This window comes from Haliaeetus albicilla, chromosome 2, assembly GCF_947461875.1.
Source record: "Haliaeetus albicilla chromosome 2, bHalAlb1.1, whole genome shotgun sequence".
In the NCBI taxonomy this organism is placed as follows: Eukaryota; Metazoa; Chordata; class Aves; order Accipitriformes; family Accipitridae; genus Haliaeetus; species Haliaeetus albicilla.
Genome location: NC_091484.1, coordinates 63,770,632 through 63,790,505, shown reverse-complemented (window position 1 = coordinate 63,790,505; position 19,874 = coordinate 63,770,632). Strand labels below are relative to the sequence as shown.

Below are 19,874 nucleotides of genomic sequence, written 5' to 3'. Positions count from 1 at the left end.
AGGGGTGCTGCGAGCTGGCCAAACGGGAGGGGAAAGGGCCGACTCCCTGATGGGCCACTGAGGCCCGTGAACGGTTGTCATGCCCTGCTGTGTAAAACAGGGTGGACACCGAAAGGGGGAAACAAGTGCTTGACAAAGGTGACCCGAAGTTAAGGGAGACACACTTCGCAGCCCCGATTTTTGTCTCTGCTAATGTGTTCACCCTTGAGGGTGAAGAGTCCTTGAGGAGGACGTAGGGGAAAGAGGTCTGCCGCTGCATTCCCAGGGGTTTCCACTGAAGAGCACAGTCAAACCCAACCATCAGAGCAAGAGCAGTGGTTACAAACCACCTGTAAAGGGGACACGCAAACTAACAAACACACTCCAGTGAGGTTTGTGGGCTGACAGGAGATCAGAGGTCAGCTGCCACCATTTTAAACAAGTTACTCTCTTGAAAGGAGCTTGGCTTTTTTACTGCCCTGCCTGCACGTAATTGAGTTTTTTGTTTCCCTTCTCAGCTCGATCTCTTTGCTTCACTGCTCCACAGCTATTATGAATTCCTTCAGCTATTTATATGGTTCAAATGTACCTATGCTGCCTAAAAAAATCCTTAAGGCAGAGTTTTAGGAAATTGGTCAGAAGTCTTAGAAACTGAGTCATTGGGGATGGGTTGAACTTTGCTTTTTTCATCCAGCTGCCTGCTGTGTGTTTGTCAGATAGGGATTGAACTGAGAAAGGGTCTTGGAGTTCAAACGCCTTCCCTGCTGCAGCAAGGTGGAGCATGGCACAGGATGCAGCTTATCACAGATAACAGCTGTGTGTATCAGGGGTCTTCACTTCCCTCTCCCACGCTGCTTGCTCAGCTCCCTGCCCCTCCCGCGCATGCTGCGTGGAGGGAGGCTGGGGTAGGATACGGTTTTCAGACCCATTAACAGCATTTCAGCCAGCTAAAGTCTGTGTCACAGGGCATATCCTGCTAATTCAGCAGTAGAGGGTAGTTCCTATCTCAGGGGGAAGGAGAATAAAAGAGAGATAAATCTCCTTTGCCTTAGGAAGCATGAGTTACACCTTTCAACCCTGTCGGGGTAAAATGTGGACCTATATTACAAAACTCTACTGCTTCACTCACATAGCTACAGATGTGTAATTTCTAAGCAGTAAACAAAGCTGTACAGATATGTATGTAGTCACCAACATTTACCAACCACTGAACTATAACTTCAGCTGGAGTAAATACTCTGCTCTGTAGAGCTGTGTGCACACCAGGCTTTGGTTGTTGTGGTATGAAAGATTGGGGGTGGGGGGAATATGGAGGTGATCAGATCAAAAAAATAATAAAATTACTTTTTGGGGGGAGGAAGGGGGTTTTCAAAGAGCATTTCAGGAGGTTTGAAATATATCCACAATTGTTTCATTATTCCAACTCCCCCCAAATCCTCTTTCTAAATCTGTTACCAAAAACATTATCCAGGGGGTTATTAAAACACCAACACCATAGCCAATAATCATTTGCAATAATAAAAATGCAAAGTATGCAGCAATAAAAGGCACAATGTTCTCCATGAACATCCCCTTATTACAAGAGTTGACAGCATTCATGAATTTTGTTTTTCACTTCTCCAGGGGAATAAAGGATGGTTTTTACATAAGGAATGTTTCTGTTTAAAATCTGGCCTAGGAGCTTGGTGGCCTCTGTTTGACTGTCCTGACTCACCTCCCCACAGTGAATGTGATTCTTGGGGGCAGGGGAAAGGGCCCTGTATTTTTGGCATGGTGCTGATATTCTTCAGGGGACCTTTGGCTGAAGTGACCAAATTATATGAGAGCTGCTTAGGGTAAGGAGGGTGTTAGAGGAACATGGACATGTGTCTGCACTGAGAGGGAGACCGAGCTGAAAAGTAATGCAGAAAGAATAAAAAGTTTTGTGGGTATTTTTCAGCCTTGGGCACTCAAGAGGAGGCTGAGAAGGGAAGGAAGTAAGAAAAGCAGCATATCATGAAGCAAAGAGAGCAGTGACATTTTACAGCAGCCGAAGATCTCCTCCACAGTGTTTGTACTCCTTTCATGTGGTGTTATCAGAGTTCTTTGCGAGAGTTTATTATCGTGTTCTCCCAGACAGAAAGCAGACAGCCATCCTGTGACCCACATCCTGAGTTTTACAGCCCTCCTTGTCCTGTGCCATCTGGGGTATTTATAGTGTGACCCACCACTGGGAGAGCAGAGGACTTCCTTTATACTCTAAACATTATTCTACAATAATAATGAGAAACTGGGACAAATGACAAGCCTTCCTGCCCACAGAATGTCATAACCCTGCCACTTCAAATGGCATGAGCTGGCTAGGTCACCATGCTGTTTGCTTGGCGGGTTTCAGGTTACTGACTGTTGTTGCTGCTATAGCCAAACTGAGGCTAAAGGCTGTACCTGGGGCACTACATGGAAGGAGAGTCGAAATACTCTGCAGGCTAAATGGAGGAGGGAAGGTGTAAGAGGAGAAGCTGAAGCTCCCGGGTTAGGGCAACATCTGTCCACCCAGCCCTTCCCAAGGACTGTCTGTTAAATCAATGGCAAAGGCAGCTACAGCTAGCCTTTGAAGTACATTGCTACAGAGCAGCAGTATAGCACCCCAAACAGATTTAAGGGTTTTTTTTCTATTGTTTTTTGCAAACATTTGCCTTGATCTCGGTTATCTTTACAAGAAGTGTTCTTATTTTAAGGGGTAAAAGGAGGGAGTTGGCTTCCTTTCTTTCTGCATCACCCCCCTGAGGTAAGACACTTCTGCAGGCTGGCGTTAGCACCTCACTGCATAAATGGTGCAAAGGGATTCCCGAGGGCTGTTTTTCTCTCCCTCAGGAAAGGGAAGATTCAGAGCAGAACAGGGAGAGCTCATAGAGCTTTAGCTGAACTGGGGCATGCATACCATTGTTACCCAGAAAAGGTCAAACATGCTCTAGGGCTGTAAGAGGTCAGTGAGAGAGATAAAGAAGATGAGGTGTGTATAGAGTAAGATAAGAGCTAAGGGTCTTACACAATTAGCCAAGGGTCAGGCATGTGTGGGCTAGTGTGGTAAAGGGTGAGGGAGCTGGTGGCTCTCCAACTAGTGCTGGAGAGGTGGTGAAGGAAAGCCCTGCAGCTGGGAGGGGTTTTGGTTAACTTCACATAAACCTTCTGAGTGAGGGCTGAGCAGCATCCACTCACCCTTAGCCACTCCTACGTGTTCCCACTGACTTGCTTTGCAGGCCAGGGTGGGCCTGAGTACTTACAGATTTGTCTGGAGGGAGCATAGACTATGTTGGCCAGGCCCTGTCCCTGTCTGGTGGCAGACAGCAGAACATCTGCCTGCCTAAAGTACGTCATGGGAGTGCTGGCCAGGTAACATCCAAGAGCAAAAGCGAGAGATGGCTCCCTGCTGGTGTATTCCAAGGGCCAGCATCAGCCTTGGTACAGCTGCCTACCTCTTTGCAGAGAGGGTGGGTGTGGGTGGGTGGGAGCACTTGCAGGAAGGTCTCTGCCTTCATGCCTTCACCTTTCCTACTGGGCTGTGTGTGTAGGTTCCCCAACACATGTCCAGCCCCTTGCTTTGAAGCATCAGGTCTAGGAGTAACAGGACAATTTGTCCTAGGCACCCTGGGGACTTCCTCCTTTTGAGGCTGATAGCAAATGGGCCAATTCTGTTATGTGTATGGCTACTTATAGAAAAAGTAATGAACAATATGTGTGAATTGATGCAGGGACCAAAACTAAGGTGAAGAGTAGAAACAAAAAACCTCACCTATCAGCAATTGGAAAGAACTGAATGCCTGTCTTCTCCTACCAGCAGAAAAAAGTAGGAAAATTGTTTTCTAGACTCAAATTGAGTGGAAGATGGGATTATGCTGGATTAGAGATTTTTATACTTCAAACAGGTGGGGAAGGAGAGAGTATAGTGAGATCAGATTGGCTGCATGATGAAAAGAAAAGGAGAGCAGAACTGCCACAATGATTTCCATCTTCAGCCTTCCGAGATCTGTTGGGTCTTTTGTTCCACAGGTTTGTTGTTTGACAGGTGAGGAGTACCAGGGTGAATCCATTGCTTCTACACAGCAACGTATGTGAGCATGACAGTAAGGTCTAACCTGCTTGTGAGCCAGTGACAAAAGACAAAGCTGCACATTCTAGCCATGAGCAGCAGCCTACACTTTTGCCTGGAAAAAAAAAAGATTTTTTTTTAAATATTAACTTGATAACTTAGCTCTCTTGAAGTCCTATCAGCACAGATACAGAGCATGCCATTCTTTACTGCAATGTAGCCAAAGTAAACTGTCCCAGTGCCATATCAACCTGTGCAAAGGGAGTGGAAAATACTCATATGGAGTGGAAAATGCTCTGACACCATAGGTTTACCCAGTGCAAATGGCTGGTTGCCAGGCAGTAAAGGAGGAATGGATTCTCTCGCACAGAGGCAGAACGTACTCTAAAGGTAGCAAACAAACAGAACACAACTTGGAATTGAGTAACCTACAGTTTGTGCCTATCTGAGAAACTGTGGATGTGGAAAGTAATTTTTTCAAGTAAACACAGTTTCTGTACCTGATAGTGTAACAGGTCAGTCACAATGTCAGGTTTTGAAGTAGCAATCCCCTGGAGAATACTGCAGCCTTTTAACGCTTCACCAATACATTTATCTTTCTGATAACAACATCACAGAGGAGCGTATCCATGCAAAATCTTTATTTGGAGAATGTCTCCTCTTTACTAACAGCACCCCTGCAGTTTACATGTAAGCAAGCCCAGAAACACAGTATTTGCATTGTGCAGAAAAGAATACAAAGAAAATTCTTAAAGCACACTCATCTTCTGATATCATATAAATTATATTGTAATTGCTTACCCCTATTTCCTCTCTTGTTATCCCTCTAAATATGCCCTTGGGCTAGTTAGAGCAGAAAACCATGGCAATGACATAGTATTAGTTTTGGAGATAGGCCACAGAATCTTGAAAGTCAGTGTGGAGAATTATCTGCGTTGTGTAAGGACAAAGACACAAGGATACTGATACACTGTCTAGCACATATATCTTCTTGTTTTCCTTCCAGGTTAGGAATGGCTTTTGGAATGGTTCTGATTATTTTCTCTGCTGGTCCAGAGCTCAGAAGAAGGCTGAGATTGCTGCTGTTGAGGGTAGAAGGTTCCTCCTTCATTTTATAATCTGCATGTTATTGCGGTTTCTCTTGGCTGGGAAATTTCATTTTTATTTCTAATCTCAGCCATGTGTCTGTCAATTCTGCCTTGAGTTCCCTTCACTCTCTCCCTGCTGTGCAGCTCTGCAAGCCATATTGCAAACATATTTTTCAGCATGGGTGGGAGGTAGCATTGTGGTTTTGGGCTTTGCTATTGATATCAGGATTTCCCCTTTTCTTTGTTTGAAATTTTTTTCTTCAAAAATAGAGTTGATGGTAAACAGCTTTCGTTTAGTCCCCAGGGAGAGGTGCAGTGAACATTTTCATGCAAGTTTGAATAAGAGAATTAAATCACAATTTCCCAACTTTTCTAATGAATTCAATGATATAGTCATCATCTCATGAAATCTTCAGCTTGATCCTTTATTGGGATTATGCAGAAGAATAGAAGCTTAAACTTTGTAGACTCCACTTGTAATTAAATCTCACTCCAGTAAATTAGGACTGCAGCATTGTGGCTTATTGCCAGTGGAGGGAAATTAGGGGATCGTTTGATCGTCAACCAAGAAAATACCAATGTTCACCAAAAGGACAGCTTTACAGAAAACATTCAAAAGGCTGACAAGCTGTCAATCCTTTCCATTCCTTTTAACACCGTTTTGTCTCTCTTCTTTGAGCTGATGGCTCCTGCCAAGTAAAGATTCACTTCTCACATATACTTGCCTCTATCAGACTTGAACCTGAACAAAAGTGCCCACTTTGCAATCGCAAGAACTTCTGCCATTTAAAATGCAAGAACATTTCAATTCTATTTTCTCCCAATCACTCCACTAGTTTTTCCTTTGAAAAGGGGCAGTGAAGAAAATACCAACATTTTAACCCAAAGAGAAGGTCGAGCACTATAAAACTAACATTCAGCTGGCTGGCCATGTGGCAAAGGCAACAGAATGTTGACCCTAGATATTAATATTGATTTATGATATTAAACAGAAATATTTTGCCAAATTCTAATATTTATATGTGAGTAAGCTTGATGGGACTGGTTATTTTCAAAGGGTGACAGATCAGTTCTGTTACTTGACTACTTGAAGCATACGCTGTCATTCACGCTTTTCAAGAGTTATCGGATGTTTCAGTATATAGACCATTTGCTCCCAACATCAGGAGCTGAGTCAAGGAAACTCGGATGGTTTCGATATGTGATACAGTTGTTTGCAGCAACAACTAACCTGCTGTAAAACCTGTGGTATGAAATACAACAGTCCTTCTTATGCCTAGGGAAGGTTTCTTGAGTTAGTAGCTGACAAGTGATGCTTAGCCAGGCATATTGCCGGGCATTTCAATTACCAGTGATCTCGAGTCATTGAGAGGGATTTCCCTCCTTCGCCTCCCCCATCCCACCCAGTTTAGCTGTGATGGCAGTGGGATTTGAAACACAAGAGCTCTTCTCAGACCACGCTTCCGTCTAGTTCAAAATGCCTCTCCCAAGGAGACTGGAGTGGGGGCCGAAAGCAGCGATTCTTCGTGGAAACAAACTTCCAGTTCGTGCTCAGGGGAACCGCACGAGGGAGCGCTTTCCCCTTCAAAACCTGGCGTGTCCCCCCCGGGCAGCCCCCGATCACCCCCTCCCTCCGCAGCCCTCCGCTGCTGCGCGGGCGGGACTGGCCTTTCTTTGTCCGCATGGGCGAGTAAAGCTGGACTCGGAAGATTCAGTAGCCCCCGAAGCTCACGGGTGACTCTTCTTTCTCAGACAGAAGATAAGAGCCTGAACTCTGGGTTCGCGGTGTACCTTCCTGGCACCTTGGCACTGCCACCAACTGCTGTTACTGCCACTAACCCCTTAGGCTGACTCTCCATTCTGGATTTCAGCAGGCTAAATGGAAGGAGATAGCAGGTCCTATTTAGCTATGCATCTCCTGAGGAGTCTCCCCATTAAACTTTTTTGAAATGCATAAACCAGGCATGGGGGTTTTGCATGAATTTCTGAGAATGCTCGTGAAACCAGTATCTTCCCAACCAAGCACTTCGATAACCCGTCATCCAGCCTCAGCTTCCCTAGCTGCAGTAGTACAGCAACAGCACAAGCTGGATACACGACAGCTTGGAACAACGTGATTTCTGAGGTTCTAGCTCTGCTCTTCCTCCTGAGAATAAAGGCACAGTTCTTCACCGCTGCTCTGCAGTCACACAACTGCATTGCAGGAGGCACTGGAAACAGACTGCCACAACCTCCTCCTCTGCATCCGCTCAGCCCTGAGCTCCTGCCCTTGCCATTACCAGTGACAGTTGTTGCCGTGACAGTTTAATGCGCCCATTGAGACAGGCACTGAAAGTCACCGTTTACTGGTTTTTAACTACATCTGGTGTAAAAGGAGCTTGCTGTTGACTGCTGTTTGCAACTGGCAAAAGGCTTCTGGAAAAGTGTTCAGCTATGGTACCATCCAGCCCAATCTGATAGCTGACATTTTAATTATGGTGTGGGTACTGTAGAAACACAGAGGCACGATCATTCATAAATCTGTACTCCATGTTTTTCTTAATTGTCTGTATCATAGTATCAAATGGAACAACCAGTGTTGTTAGAGGAATACACTATTTTTAAAGCAGTACTAACTGTAGTAACTCCAGTCTTTTATCCACTGGTCAGTCACATACTACTGGAAAACAAAGCTTACTAATTTTCTAGGGTTTAATTTCTCATTCTTAGCCAATAAAACCTTCCCTGCAATATTGCTGCTTCCTCTTTCTTTCTTTCTTTCTTTCCTTCTTTCCTTCTTTCTTTCTTTCTTTTAAGATCTTGGCTGTTTATGTGCTTTGGAAAAGTAATTACTTGACATGACTGATGAAACAGATATGTTGCAGAATCAATTAATGTCCCGTCCCCCCCCCCCATTCGAAGAAAATAAAATGCACAGAAAACTCTTGTTCCACAGAAGCATGAACTGAAGGTAGCAGGACTGGTTATATGGGACAATTTACAGTTCTCCAGAAATCAAGGATAAATTAAAACTTTCAAGCTATTGCTAGGCATTTCAGCTTTTCTAGTAAGTGGGATGACGAGAGTTGAAGCAGTTCTTTTTAAGAACTGTTTTTTTATGGGCAGAATTGGGGTGGGGGGAAGGGGTGAAACATGTTTTGTAGCTGTTTACTAGCCCCCAGATGTCCTAGACGGTGACGAAGAAAGGTGGATATAGTAAGAGTAGTGGGAACAGTTTGTCAACAAGTATTGCTACACAACATGCACAAGAGTTAATAAAATAAATTATACAACACAGTTTCTTTTCAAACAAGCTTTAAATAGTCCATAAGTAACAGAATCACGTGTTACAGACAAGAAATTCTTGCTGCCAAAACACAGGATGAGTGTTTTTCCCCATCGTTCTTTCCAAATTACAGACTTAGGAAAAAATATTTCAAGAAATTAGAAGATTTTAAAAAATAAAATTATGCTAAACCCCAGAAAAGGTCAGTAGAATAGACCAGTGAAGTATATGAAAAAAGTCATCAGAAGAATGTTAGTACACAGGTACTTACAAAAAAACACACAGGAGTGGACATAAAGGCTTTAAAGACACAGATACTATGCAGGCTAATTCAGTAGCAAAGAGCAGAATGCATAGGCTTTATTATGAACTCTGTAATTCATGCATTTGTGTGTGCAGATAAAATATACTTAAAGCCATGTATTTAAATGCCATCAAGAAGACACCTGAACTCCTCCCCAGCAACATCAGTTGACTTCAGGGAAGAATTAAACCCAGTTTTGTTTATTTTTACACACTGGCCTAATCCAAACCCATAATCTGTAAAAGGGGACAAAGTAAAAGAAAGAAACCAGGTATTTTATCTGAGCCATTCAGACACACCGGGACAAAGATCCAAACCCACTTTTTGGTAATCACGGTCACTGGAGTATAATGGCAGCAACATCAGCCTGGACTGTTCTCAGCTGTGTTCCAGAAAGTGGCTCCAAGAAGAACGATCCAAGGGTTGAGTGGGGAAAAATAGAAATTCACCCTGTAGTACATACATACATACATACATACATGGCTCTTTTCAGAACAAAATAAGGTGGCACTACTGAGTATGTGGCAATATGGAGTGTGCATTAAGATATACAAGTGAAATCTGCTTGGGGCACCTTCACTCAAAGGGATAAGTCTTCTTAAAATATTATAATAATAATAATAATAATAATAATAACACTTCTTTATACTTGCCACTTGTTAGCAATTGTTTACATCGTAGAAAAATAGATAGTATTCTGTAACAAGAAATATAGTTACTTTGTTAAAATGGGCTATTTTAAACCAGCTACTATTCTTTCATATAAAGATTTTCTAAACAGCAAAACAAAAATAGGTAATACTGAGTGCAAAACAGCCAGTGGTATACTTTGCATTGGTTTGAAACACTAGTTGCCAGCTACTATAATAATTACACGTTCTGTACACTGTACTACAAAAGTCTTCCATCTTTTAGAAGCTTTGGGGTTTTTGCTTTTCTTCTCTCTAGGTGGCAAGTAAGTATTTAATCCGAGAAAATTCAGACTCTGGAAGTCAGAAATAATTTCACAATCAGTCTTCACTACCATTCTCTCGCATTCCTTCCCCCACGTAGTGCAGCAGCACTTTGTACTTATGGCCAAAAATCCCTTAAGTTAAACAAAGTTTAGACTGTAGATAGTTAGAAGTTTAGCTTATAAATTCACATTCTTTTAAAAATCATTTCACTGATCTCCCACGTTTACATTTACACCAAAGAGAAAGCTCAAAAGCCTCACTTCATGCATTTCATCATCCCCACTGAAGACTGAAATAGTGTTCAGATAAAAACTCTTTGCCAACAGTAGGTATTAAGTCTTAATGTTACAAAGCCAGATGGTTCCAATGTAGAAGTCAGATTTTTCTGTGGTCTCCGCAACAGTTCCAGATACAAATAGCTAATTCCTAGTGGCAGTGGTAAAGGCATTATCAGTACACCATGAACACCACAAATGGAGGCAATTTCCAAGCATCAAAGAACAAAAAACCAAAAAAAAGCACCCAGAAAAAAAATCAGTGAAACATTCTTAGTAGAGCTGAAATCTCTCTATTCTCTTCATTCATCTCACACCTTTTCAACTTTGGTGGGGTCATACGTATCTGAAAAAAACCCAAGAAAACACTATTAATAATGTATTGTGAAATCTATTCAACATCATTGCTAGCTGCAGAAATGAGACATCTTCTCCCTAGTTTTTATTAAAAAAAGAAGCTAATACTGGACTTACAGCCTTAAAGATAGATACTACAGTCCTGACCCAAATTCTGTATTTACACCAGTGTAATTTGGGAGCAACTTGGATCAAATGCATGGAGATAGAATTTGGGAAGCCTTGGGTAGGTAGGAACAAGCGCACTGAATGCTAAGTGATTACTTCTGATTTTCAGATGCTTTGACAGGGAAAGAAGGACATAAGATTTGCTCCCCCTTGTACTGAACACTAAGGACAAGTAAATGCTTTAAGCATCCTAGCAGGGTGTTTAAGGCTGGCTGAAGAAGTGATGATGCCATCCAGTCATTAGGGTCTTTTCATTTGATTGCACATCCTTTGTTTCAGATTAATTCAACAGAATGCAGGAAAGCACAGCTGTGTTGCATCACTATGGTCAGACTGTCTCGCTTCAGTCAGCAAAACTGCAGCTCACGTTTTGAACGTTATTCACTAAAGCACTGGACTGCCTTACTAACATTGGTCTTCATTTTCAGCCTACCTCTTGTCAGTTCACAGAACAGGCCACACTTTTTCTTATCCTGAATCCCCAAGGACACTCTTCTATCAGATTTTTTTTTTTATTGGATTTATCCCAGCATTGGCCATGAAGTGAGCAGATAAGAGCCTTTTCCTTCACCCTTGTGACTCTGGGATACGACTGCAATGAAAGGGCTTTGCCTTGTGAGATCTGCCTGCCCTGTACCATCATGCACATGTCTGACTTACTTATCCTAGGCTCCTTGGGATGCACGGTCGTGGCATGGAGGAACCAGGGCTATCTACAGAGGCGTCTGTAGGCACACAGGGGCCTGGACAAACCAGCACTGCAGCCTGTGCTTTCATGTGCTACTTGCTGCTCTTATGCAACCTGGGTATTTGTGCTAACCTTAAACGTCCCTCCTGTAGGCTGTACTCCCACAGCATCGCATTTAAACAGTTGAGCATGAAAATAGTTGCACACATAAATATCACACTTTGGAGTAAAACGTTCACCCTCAGGACTTTTCTGTTGATGTGAGTGAATGTCTTCATTCAAACAAGCATAAAAATCCTCAGAGGGAAATTTTTACTCCTGTGTGCAAGTGTCCATCTGCAGCATCCAGACTCACATCAAGGGGGGACTGGCTAGGAAAGAACTTCTGCATTTGGGCCCAGTGGGTAGATTCCTGGTGCAGGATCCTTTATCGCTTCTCTTGCCCACTCTCCTCAAATTGCTAGGCCAGCCAAGAAAGGAGTCTGTGCCAGCAACACCTATGTTTTCAGAACTGCTCATCACTATTCAACCTCTTCTGATATTTCCAAACTTCAAGAACAGACACCACATGAATGCAAAAAAATCAAGAGGAAAAAAGTTTTTGAGGCCTAGTGCACTCCAGGATAATGCTGCATCTTTCTAAGCTTAATGCACTGATGGTGTGGGAAGATGCCTCTAAAGCAGTAACATTTTTTCAATTGTAAATAATTTGCCATCTAAACTGCTAGAACATACAAAAATTCTGAACTCTTCTGTGTGAGGTCTACCTAAGAATAAAAATGGATTCACATTTCAGAAGCCTGATTTTCCTAAGACCAGACACATTCACACTAACAGAACTCCCCACAAAATTGCAGGTACTCACTGTTTCAGGGAGTGGCGGGGGGGGAGATAATCAGGCCACAAGACATGGAGCCTCTGCATGGCTCAGTTTATTCCTTGAAAGCTTACCCACACCCTCAGCACCTAAACCAAGGACACAAAAGGGCAGACTGCCAGGCTACATAACAATTCGGGGGGGACAAACTTTGGAGTTCTAGCACTGATACAGAAATGTTTATTCAACATTTGGTTAAGCTCATTTGAATTGCTCTCTACAGAAACAAAGCCAGATCAGCAGCCTCATGGAAGCAGTCTTCAAACAGCAAAGGAGAAAAGACATCCAGTGCATTTGGGAACATTTGGCGATGTTCTTCTAATGGCAGTATTTGCGTAGTAAGATCAGCTTCTTGCACTGAGTTTCGGCAGAGCTCTCACTCTGAGAGATGACTGTTCATCTGCCAAGCTGCATTATACATGTGAAAACCTGCTTCTGCTAAGGCCTCTAGCCTCTACAACAGGCCCAGTCTGCAATTATAAGATTAACATCACCCTACCTCGCTCCAAATAGAATGACCTTTAGCAATATTTAAGTTTTAAAAGCAACAAATACAATGGTTTTCCAGGATTCTCATTTTGGCTTTCAATGGTACCAGTGAGCTAGTCTGGAAGTTGGAGTGAGTTAACAGAGGAAGACACAACATTGGGCCTTTCTACAAACATGAATCTTCAGTCCTACACCATTAAGGTAAGGTGAAGATCTTGTGGCCGTCAACAAATCAGGGTTTTTTTGGATGGGAAGAAGCCAGTGGAGGAGATGCCTTCCCGCCCCACGTGAGTGCGTGTTACCCTGCAGTACTGGATGTACACAGCAGGAAGGGACATCCACGTTACCCAGTCGTGGGGAGGGCTGTTACATCTGCGAGGGAACTGCTGCAATGGGAACACACTGCAGAATACAAGCCTGGCATTGTCAGCAAGAGGGATAAATTTAGACCTAATTTACTGCAGAATAACTCTCCAATGAAACACACACAATCTCTTTTGATACATCCCTGAAGTCATGTCACCACAACAGTTATTTTCTTCACTCCAGCAGAAACCCCAAGGGAGGAAAGCATATGAAATGCATGTGGGGCATACTAGACCTGATGGGTACAAGAAAGCTGAATTAGCCTGTTTGGAAAATCTGGTCTAGAGAAATACAGTTCAGAGCAGCAAGAGACACAGAGCTGTAGGATACAGAAAAAGACATGAAGGGAAAGGCTGCAAGACTGCAGGAGTCAATACTTAGGACTCAAACAAATATTTCTCTTCAGATGGAAATAAATAAATCCACTTTAAAGTATGGTCCATTTAATTTCACTCCCTCTGTACTGGAAAACTGTGAACAGATTTACATAGATGAGGTTTAATGAACAACCTGTAAAGATTTCAAGGTAGAGTGTCAGCTGTTACAGAGAGGATGGAAAAAGGAAGGAGGAGATTAATATTAATTTAACAACTTTCACACCATACATTTGCTCACTCCAATTAATTTAATGGACAGGTGGCCTGGGAGATTTATCCCTTTACACAAATCTATGGCAACAACTGATTTTCAGTTGTTCAACACAATGCCGTATGAAAACTGTTTCAGAGAGAGAACAGCTCATGTTACTTTGGGGATGCATATGGACTACACAAGTTTATATGTTTCTGAAAGATGAGGAACACCAAAAAAAAAAAAAAAAAGGTGTTCACTGAAAAAGTCAACTTTCCATTTGACCTGGGGATAACAGTTATTCTCAACATCTGATCTGGAAAATATTAATGAGAGAGAGAGAGAATTTTCCAGGCCCCTTAATGCAGCCATTTCCCAGAGGTTTTGCAGAAGAACATCAGATTTTTATTTTTAGCTTCTTCTTAACTCTGATATAGTATGTGTCTACTTAAGTATTAGAGAGGGAAAAAAACAGATATTCAAGGAGAGGCTATGATTAAATCACATGTTCCCAAACACTGGCACTAGAGTGACTATCTTTGAACTCTGCTGTTTGAAGCTGGCCATTCCCTGAAACAATTAGACAGAGATAAGACCTCAGGGAGCGCTTCAGTCTCTGTGAATGAGTTTCAGTATCACAAGTGAGTTTTACAGTAACTTTTCCTAAAATGGGATCAGAGAACACTCACGCTATCTATTCCACAAGGAGAGCAAAGGGGGTGGCAACCAGAGGGAGGTAGTACCACCCACAGCCTGTTACTATTTGAGCAGCATTATGTGGGCATAAGCAAACCGATCATGGCCATTACATAAGGAAGCAGTACTCATTTGGATCCACCATAACAGGGTCTTACCTAAAGAAAAATCTCTGTCGATCTTCTTCTTGTCCATTCCACCTAAATATCCATTTTCACTGAGAGAGATAACACGCTTGGAAACAGCCCCTGAGCTTGCCAGTTTGCTTCCTTTCTCCTCCTGTACCCTCAACAGCTTCTCCTCATCCACCTCCTCTCCCGAGTCTGCGCTCTTAATGCTCAGACGTCTCATCCGGGACACAGAGTCAACTTCTTTCATTCGCACTAAGCGATCCATGGCAGTCCGGCTAGGTGGAGAAGTGAGCTTGCCTTGGAGTGTCTCTATCACCTTTGATGTGTTTCTGACTCTCTTTTCTGAATGCTGATACACAGCTGACTTGCAAATGAGGTTTTGGTCCTCACCTTGGCTGGGACTCGCAGGTTGTTCAAGAACTTGCTCAGTTACCAGTGTTTTAGTGCTGGCTTCCTGGTGAGTGGTCTGGCATTCATCAGGATATAAAGCTTGGCCTCCCACAAAGAGAGCACTCTCTGTCCAGCCACACTTTCGTCTGCCTTCATAAGAACCCTCTTTTTTTCCTTCTTTGTCACTTACTGTGGTCCCCACTGATGACTTGAAGTCCTGGGCACTGTTTGCAGGGCGAGTGCCTGGCTGGGGCCCAACGTGGTCATCTGGAAGGAGAGACTCTACTGCTATATCTATACCTAAAATTCTTGCAGCTCTTGCCTGCAATGACTCATTCACAGGGATTTCCACTGCATTTGCATTTGAAGAGTGATCAGAATTGTTAGCACCAGGTCCTGGGGCTACATCAAGTCCCACTGACCTCAAATCCGGCTCAGAGCGCCTGTGGTTCCTCTTTGTTAGTGACAAGCGTACTACCGAGCTTCTCTCTAATACCTTATCATTTGTGGGAGTTGCACCTTTGCTCAGTTTAACAAAGTCTAGGTAATTTTGGTCTTCACTCATCTCCTGCAAGACAGGGTTATTGAAAGGATTACTGTGACATGAACTGCTTGGGCTACCGGACAAAACTCTGTTAAGAGGGCCCACAGGAACTGGCTGCTTGCTTGTTCTGCTCTTGGCTTCCCCTGTCCTCATTTCTGTTATCAGACTTCCATCTGCTGGCCCGACTCCTTCACTGCTCCCTCCTGGCTGCGAGGAGCCTTGAGAGCCAATGCAGCCTGGCTCACCACCATGCTCTGTCCCCACACTCCAACTTTCAGACTTACTTTTAACTCTTCCTGACTTAAATACAGGCACCTCCGGCACAACCGTTGCCGATTTCCCACCATGTTTTGGCTCCTGGTTTGACTTCTCATTTCTGGACACCCTCCTCTGCGTAAGGGCACCTGCCTGCGGAGAAGCCGCAGCACTTTCCAAATCTTCTTCACTGCTTGTGCTCTCCTCCTGCCCTTGCAGCTCCTTGTTAAAACTTTCCAGCTCACTTATTGCGTCCCAGGGACGGCGACTTACAGGCTTCAACAGGAACTGCCCAAACAGCTCTTTACTGTTGCAGGGAGCGCCTGCTTCTCCTTTAACTACATCCACCTTGGAAAGAAGGCCAGTTTCCCTCTCCTGGAGGGGCATGGGCTGGCTCTGGTGGGCTTTTAGGGAGGGGGCCTGAAGGACTGAGGTGGCAGTCCTGGAAAACGCACTGTTGCTAGACTGGCTGAGGTACATCTGACCCTTCATACCGTAAGCGCTCTGTTTGCAGCTTCTCTCATCAGAAGGTAACCCTGTCTGTTTTGACCCTGTCATGGATGCTGTACATCCTAGAAGCTTTGGAGACAGCAGTTTGTTACTATTGGGCTGCCCAGGCTTTGTACCATGTAAAAATTGTGGGCTTTTAGGTTCTTCGGTGAAACTCGTCTGTGTCTGTTGGTCTTTGTACTGATCACCTGGCCAGGAGCCAGAGTATTTGAGCTCTCTGTGTTTTGTAGGCTGAATAAATCTGAGGTCATTCATTTGTTTGAACTCCTCTGGTCTCCACAGCTCTTGTTTTTGTAACTCATTTTTATTGGTCATGCTTCCTGTAAGTGCTTGTAACTCCAAGTCCGTTGAAGACATACTTAAGAGACTTTGTTCTTGCAAAGCCCCATTGTTATCAAACCCATTCTTATCAGGGCTCTGGGTTATGTTGTTGTTCCTATCTGTATCTGGCAGATTGGATTCTGATTTAACTGGGATAGAGACCAAACAAAATATAGTTTCATTCATTTTTTTCTTTGAACTCTTTTTGCTCTGCATCCCAGTTCCAGGTTCAAACTTTTTCACTTTTGTAACAGTCTCACAGGTGCTGTCCATATGTGAATTTCTTACAGAAAGTTTGCCTTTTGTGTACTCTGCGCTGGCTTCATTACGGGGGCTGTGATTAGTTGTGCTACAACTGTCTCTTTGGTCCGGCAAGGCACAGTTTTCCTGATCTCGGATGGATGGTGCCAACCATCTGTTGCTATGGGTGGAGCTGTCGGAAGTTCTTTCTCCCTTTGCAGATTTGGACAAGTTTGATGCATCCAAAAAGGCACTGTTGTACTGTACTTCAAGATCTCTCTCTTGCAAAGCACCAGAACTGGGACTACATGCATTTTCAGTGTATTTAGCGCTGTCCTGCAGACCTTCCGGTGGTGCAATTTTAATATGTCGTATCCGAGGGTCATCAAAGGGAATATACTGAACAGAACACAGGTAGTCAGCAGGGCGCCTTGCATGGCTTTGCTTCCCGTGAGGAAGATGGTTGTCTTTGCAAGGGTCACCCCCTGCTTCAAAAGTATTCACGGCTGGTCGTTGGCAGGGGACAACCCGCTCTGCAGGACTCTGCTGATCGCTGCTGGCGTAGGTGTCGGTGTTAGGCACTTCATTGAGGGGATGTGGGGTCACATTTTGGTGAGGTGGGGATTTGTAAGAAGGAGGAGGGACGTAGACCGGGGGCTCCAAACCAGAGTCTTGAATGCAAGCATCTTGCCTTGGCTCATTAACTTTGGCTAAGTAGGAGACGGGTTCATCTTTGTGGTGGTGGTTCTGGAAACCCATGGTTTCCGCAGGTGCCCTGGTCTGCCGCTGCAGTTCGTAGGATGGAGGCTTGAGAGGTCTCCCATACTTGGGTTTCACCAGGGGAAGGAAATGGCCTCCCGTTTCGTGGTGCTTGGCTGGTTCCACGCTCAGCCTGTTTGGGGGATAGGAGGGGGTTTTAGTTACGCTGAGTGAGTTGTTACTGTTGGTCAGGGAGGGCATTTCCACGCACCTCATGCTCTCGGGTGAAATGACCCTCGGCAACGACTGCGATTTCCCCTTGTTGTGGGTGCTCAGTACGCTGTCTCCCAGGGTCAGCGAATACAGCTCTTGAAGCAGCTTCTCCCTGTCACCCTCAGACATTTGCTTCCCCACCTTTTTCGGCTGGTTCCAGCTTTCCATTCCCAGACTTTGCCATGTGCAGTCGCTGGGCACTTTGCAGCTCTCCTGCAAGCCGCTTCTTCTGCTGTACCCTGCGCCCGTCCCCCCCTTCAGCTGACTCTCCTTGGGGTGCCGGGGTGCCCCCGGGGCTGCAGCCAGGCCTTTCATTTCCACACCGGCTTTCTGGGAGTAGCCTAGGAGCACACTGAAGTCCTGTCCTCGTCTTCTCCAGTAGGCAAGATCTTTATCAGTCTTGGGCTGGGAAGACCATGCTAATTGAGGCCTGTCATAAACCCTGAAAAACAAACGCAGTGTCACAGGCAGTTTGCACAGATGCCCTTTCTTTCTCTTATGGTAATGCCATTAGGAGGTCAAATGTTGAGTTATGCCAATGGGGTTTGTGTAATCTGTTTGCAACCAGATGACTTTATGATTTTAATGAGAGGATTTAGAAGTCAGTCATTAACATGAGTAAAGGAAGGGACCGATGCTCTGCTGGCATGTTGTTAGCTATGCAAAGCTGTTAGAAAGAGAAACAAATGCACACAGTTACATGCTGTGTAAACATGCACAGCACTTCTCAATGGACACCAGAAAACCAGAAATTATTGTGTTGAGCTTATTTCTGCACTCTGCTACATCAAAATGTATAGATGGCAAGAGGACTACTGTGGTACGCAATTTTAATAGGAATCCAAAAAGCAGAGGTGGGGAGAACAGGTAGAGGGCTATTTCATAAAATATATTCCATGAGAAACATGATTTGCATCCTAGTATAAAAGCCGAAATTAAACATGTAATTTCCAGCCTTGATTCTTGTTCATCTTTCCAAGGGAACAAATTTCTTCAAAGTGCTTTGGATGAAATGACATATGCCACAACAACGGTAATGTATCTGCCCAGTTCTGATTAAGATGGAACCAATATTTAAAATCTAAAATACCTCAAAAGAAGTATAAAATTCTTAAATAAAAGAGGGATTAACTCCGGCAATCTATTACTGAAATAGGAAAGACATTAGACATTTTATTGTGGATTAGAAATTCAGAACACAGATTTACATGAACAGAATAGGTTCTTTGTGTGTTCTGAACATTGTGTAAACTGGTTTACGTATTACTGTGGAACAAAATTGCTACCCTTCTATATAAATAATTAATCTTCTACTTGAACTGTGTTCTGCTATTCTTGTACCTAAGGTGTCCAACAATATAACTGCCTTTACACTGTGTGGCAGCCACCAGCATAAGACTGGAAAGAAAAATCAAAATTGACAGAAATAGGACAAGTATGTAGATAGAACCCAAGAATTTCTTTCTCTTCCCTTCTTCCCTCCACCCCAAGGTATATAAACAGTGTCATCTAGCTCTTTTTTACTAAAAACTATTTAAACAGTAGTTTGTGAAAACATAATACAGTTCAAAATTCAGAATGAAAATTAAGCAATCCAGATCCACAGCAATTTTCTTTTATGTATATTAACTTAAGCCTATGACTATAAAAGTATAAAAACCAAACTGGGATATGGAGCATCTTGTTCATATTAATTCAACTGGGTTAAGACTTAACATCTGAACCAAATGTTCTGCCTCTGAAGCACAAAGTGCAGTTTGATTACTGAACCCCAGAAGGTAACAGACATCTTCAGTAATCAGTGAGGTATAACAGGGCACCTCCTATATTGGAAAGTTGATTGCAGTAACAACGAACACTTCCATGTCTCACTGCATGTGGAAACGTGCAGCTGAACATATGCTGCCTTCTTCTGAGATTATCAAATCTACCTTTTCACCTCATCCCCATGTGGCTATTGCACTATTGGTATCTGCGTTTACAAAACAAGGTGAGAAACAGGGTCTAGCAATAGTAAGGAGGGAATGGACAGATTGCTCTTTCTGTTTGATTTTATCCATCATTGTAAAAGGGTCTACAGAAATTGCAGGAGGTACAGAGTCATAGATTCCAAGATCAGAAGAGACCGTTACGATTATTTAGTTTGACATCTTGCTCAATGCCGGCCATCAGACTTCCCTGAAATGATTCCTGCTTCAGTGGTAGCATGTCTTTTAGAAAAGCATCTAAAAATCTGGATCTTTAAATTTCCAGAGATAAAATATTGGGGCAAGGAGGTATGGTAGGCAATAATACTGTTGCAACAGTTGCAACTAACAGCATGGGAATGGAATGGACTGGCTTTTTAAAGGATTTAATAGGAAA

General features: G+C 43.5%; 1 protein-coding gene across 8 annotated transcripts in view; it reads right to left on the bottom strand.

The window, feature by feature from the left end:
• Nucleotides 1-8,413: 8,413 nt before the first annotated feature.
• The window catches only part of JCAD (junctional cadherin 5 associated), a 63,122-nt gene continuing 51,661 nt past the window's right edge, over nucleotides 8,414-19,874 (bottom strand). For 5 of the 8 annotated variants that reach the window (XM_069777871.1, XM_069777856.1, XM_069777863.1 and 2 more), the window contains one exon: nucleotides 14,196-17,952. In XM_069777871.1, coding sequence (XP_069633972.1) covers nucleotides 14,211-17,952 — 3,742 coding nt within the window. In that variant the 3' untranslated portion in view covers nucleotides 14,196-14,210. Of the gene's footprint in view, nucleotides 10,283-14,195; nucleotides 17,953-19,874 lie in introns of those variants that run through there. The other 3 variants (XM_069777885.1, XM_069777887.1, XM_069777896.1) reach the window with 1 other exon arrangement.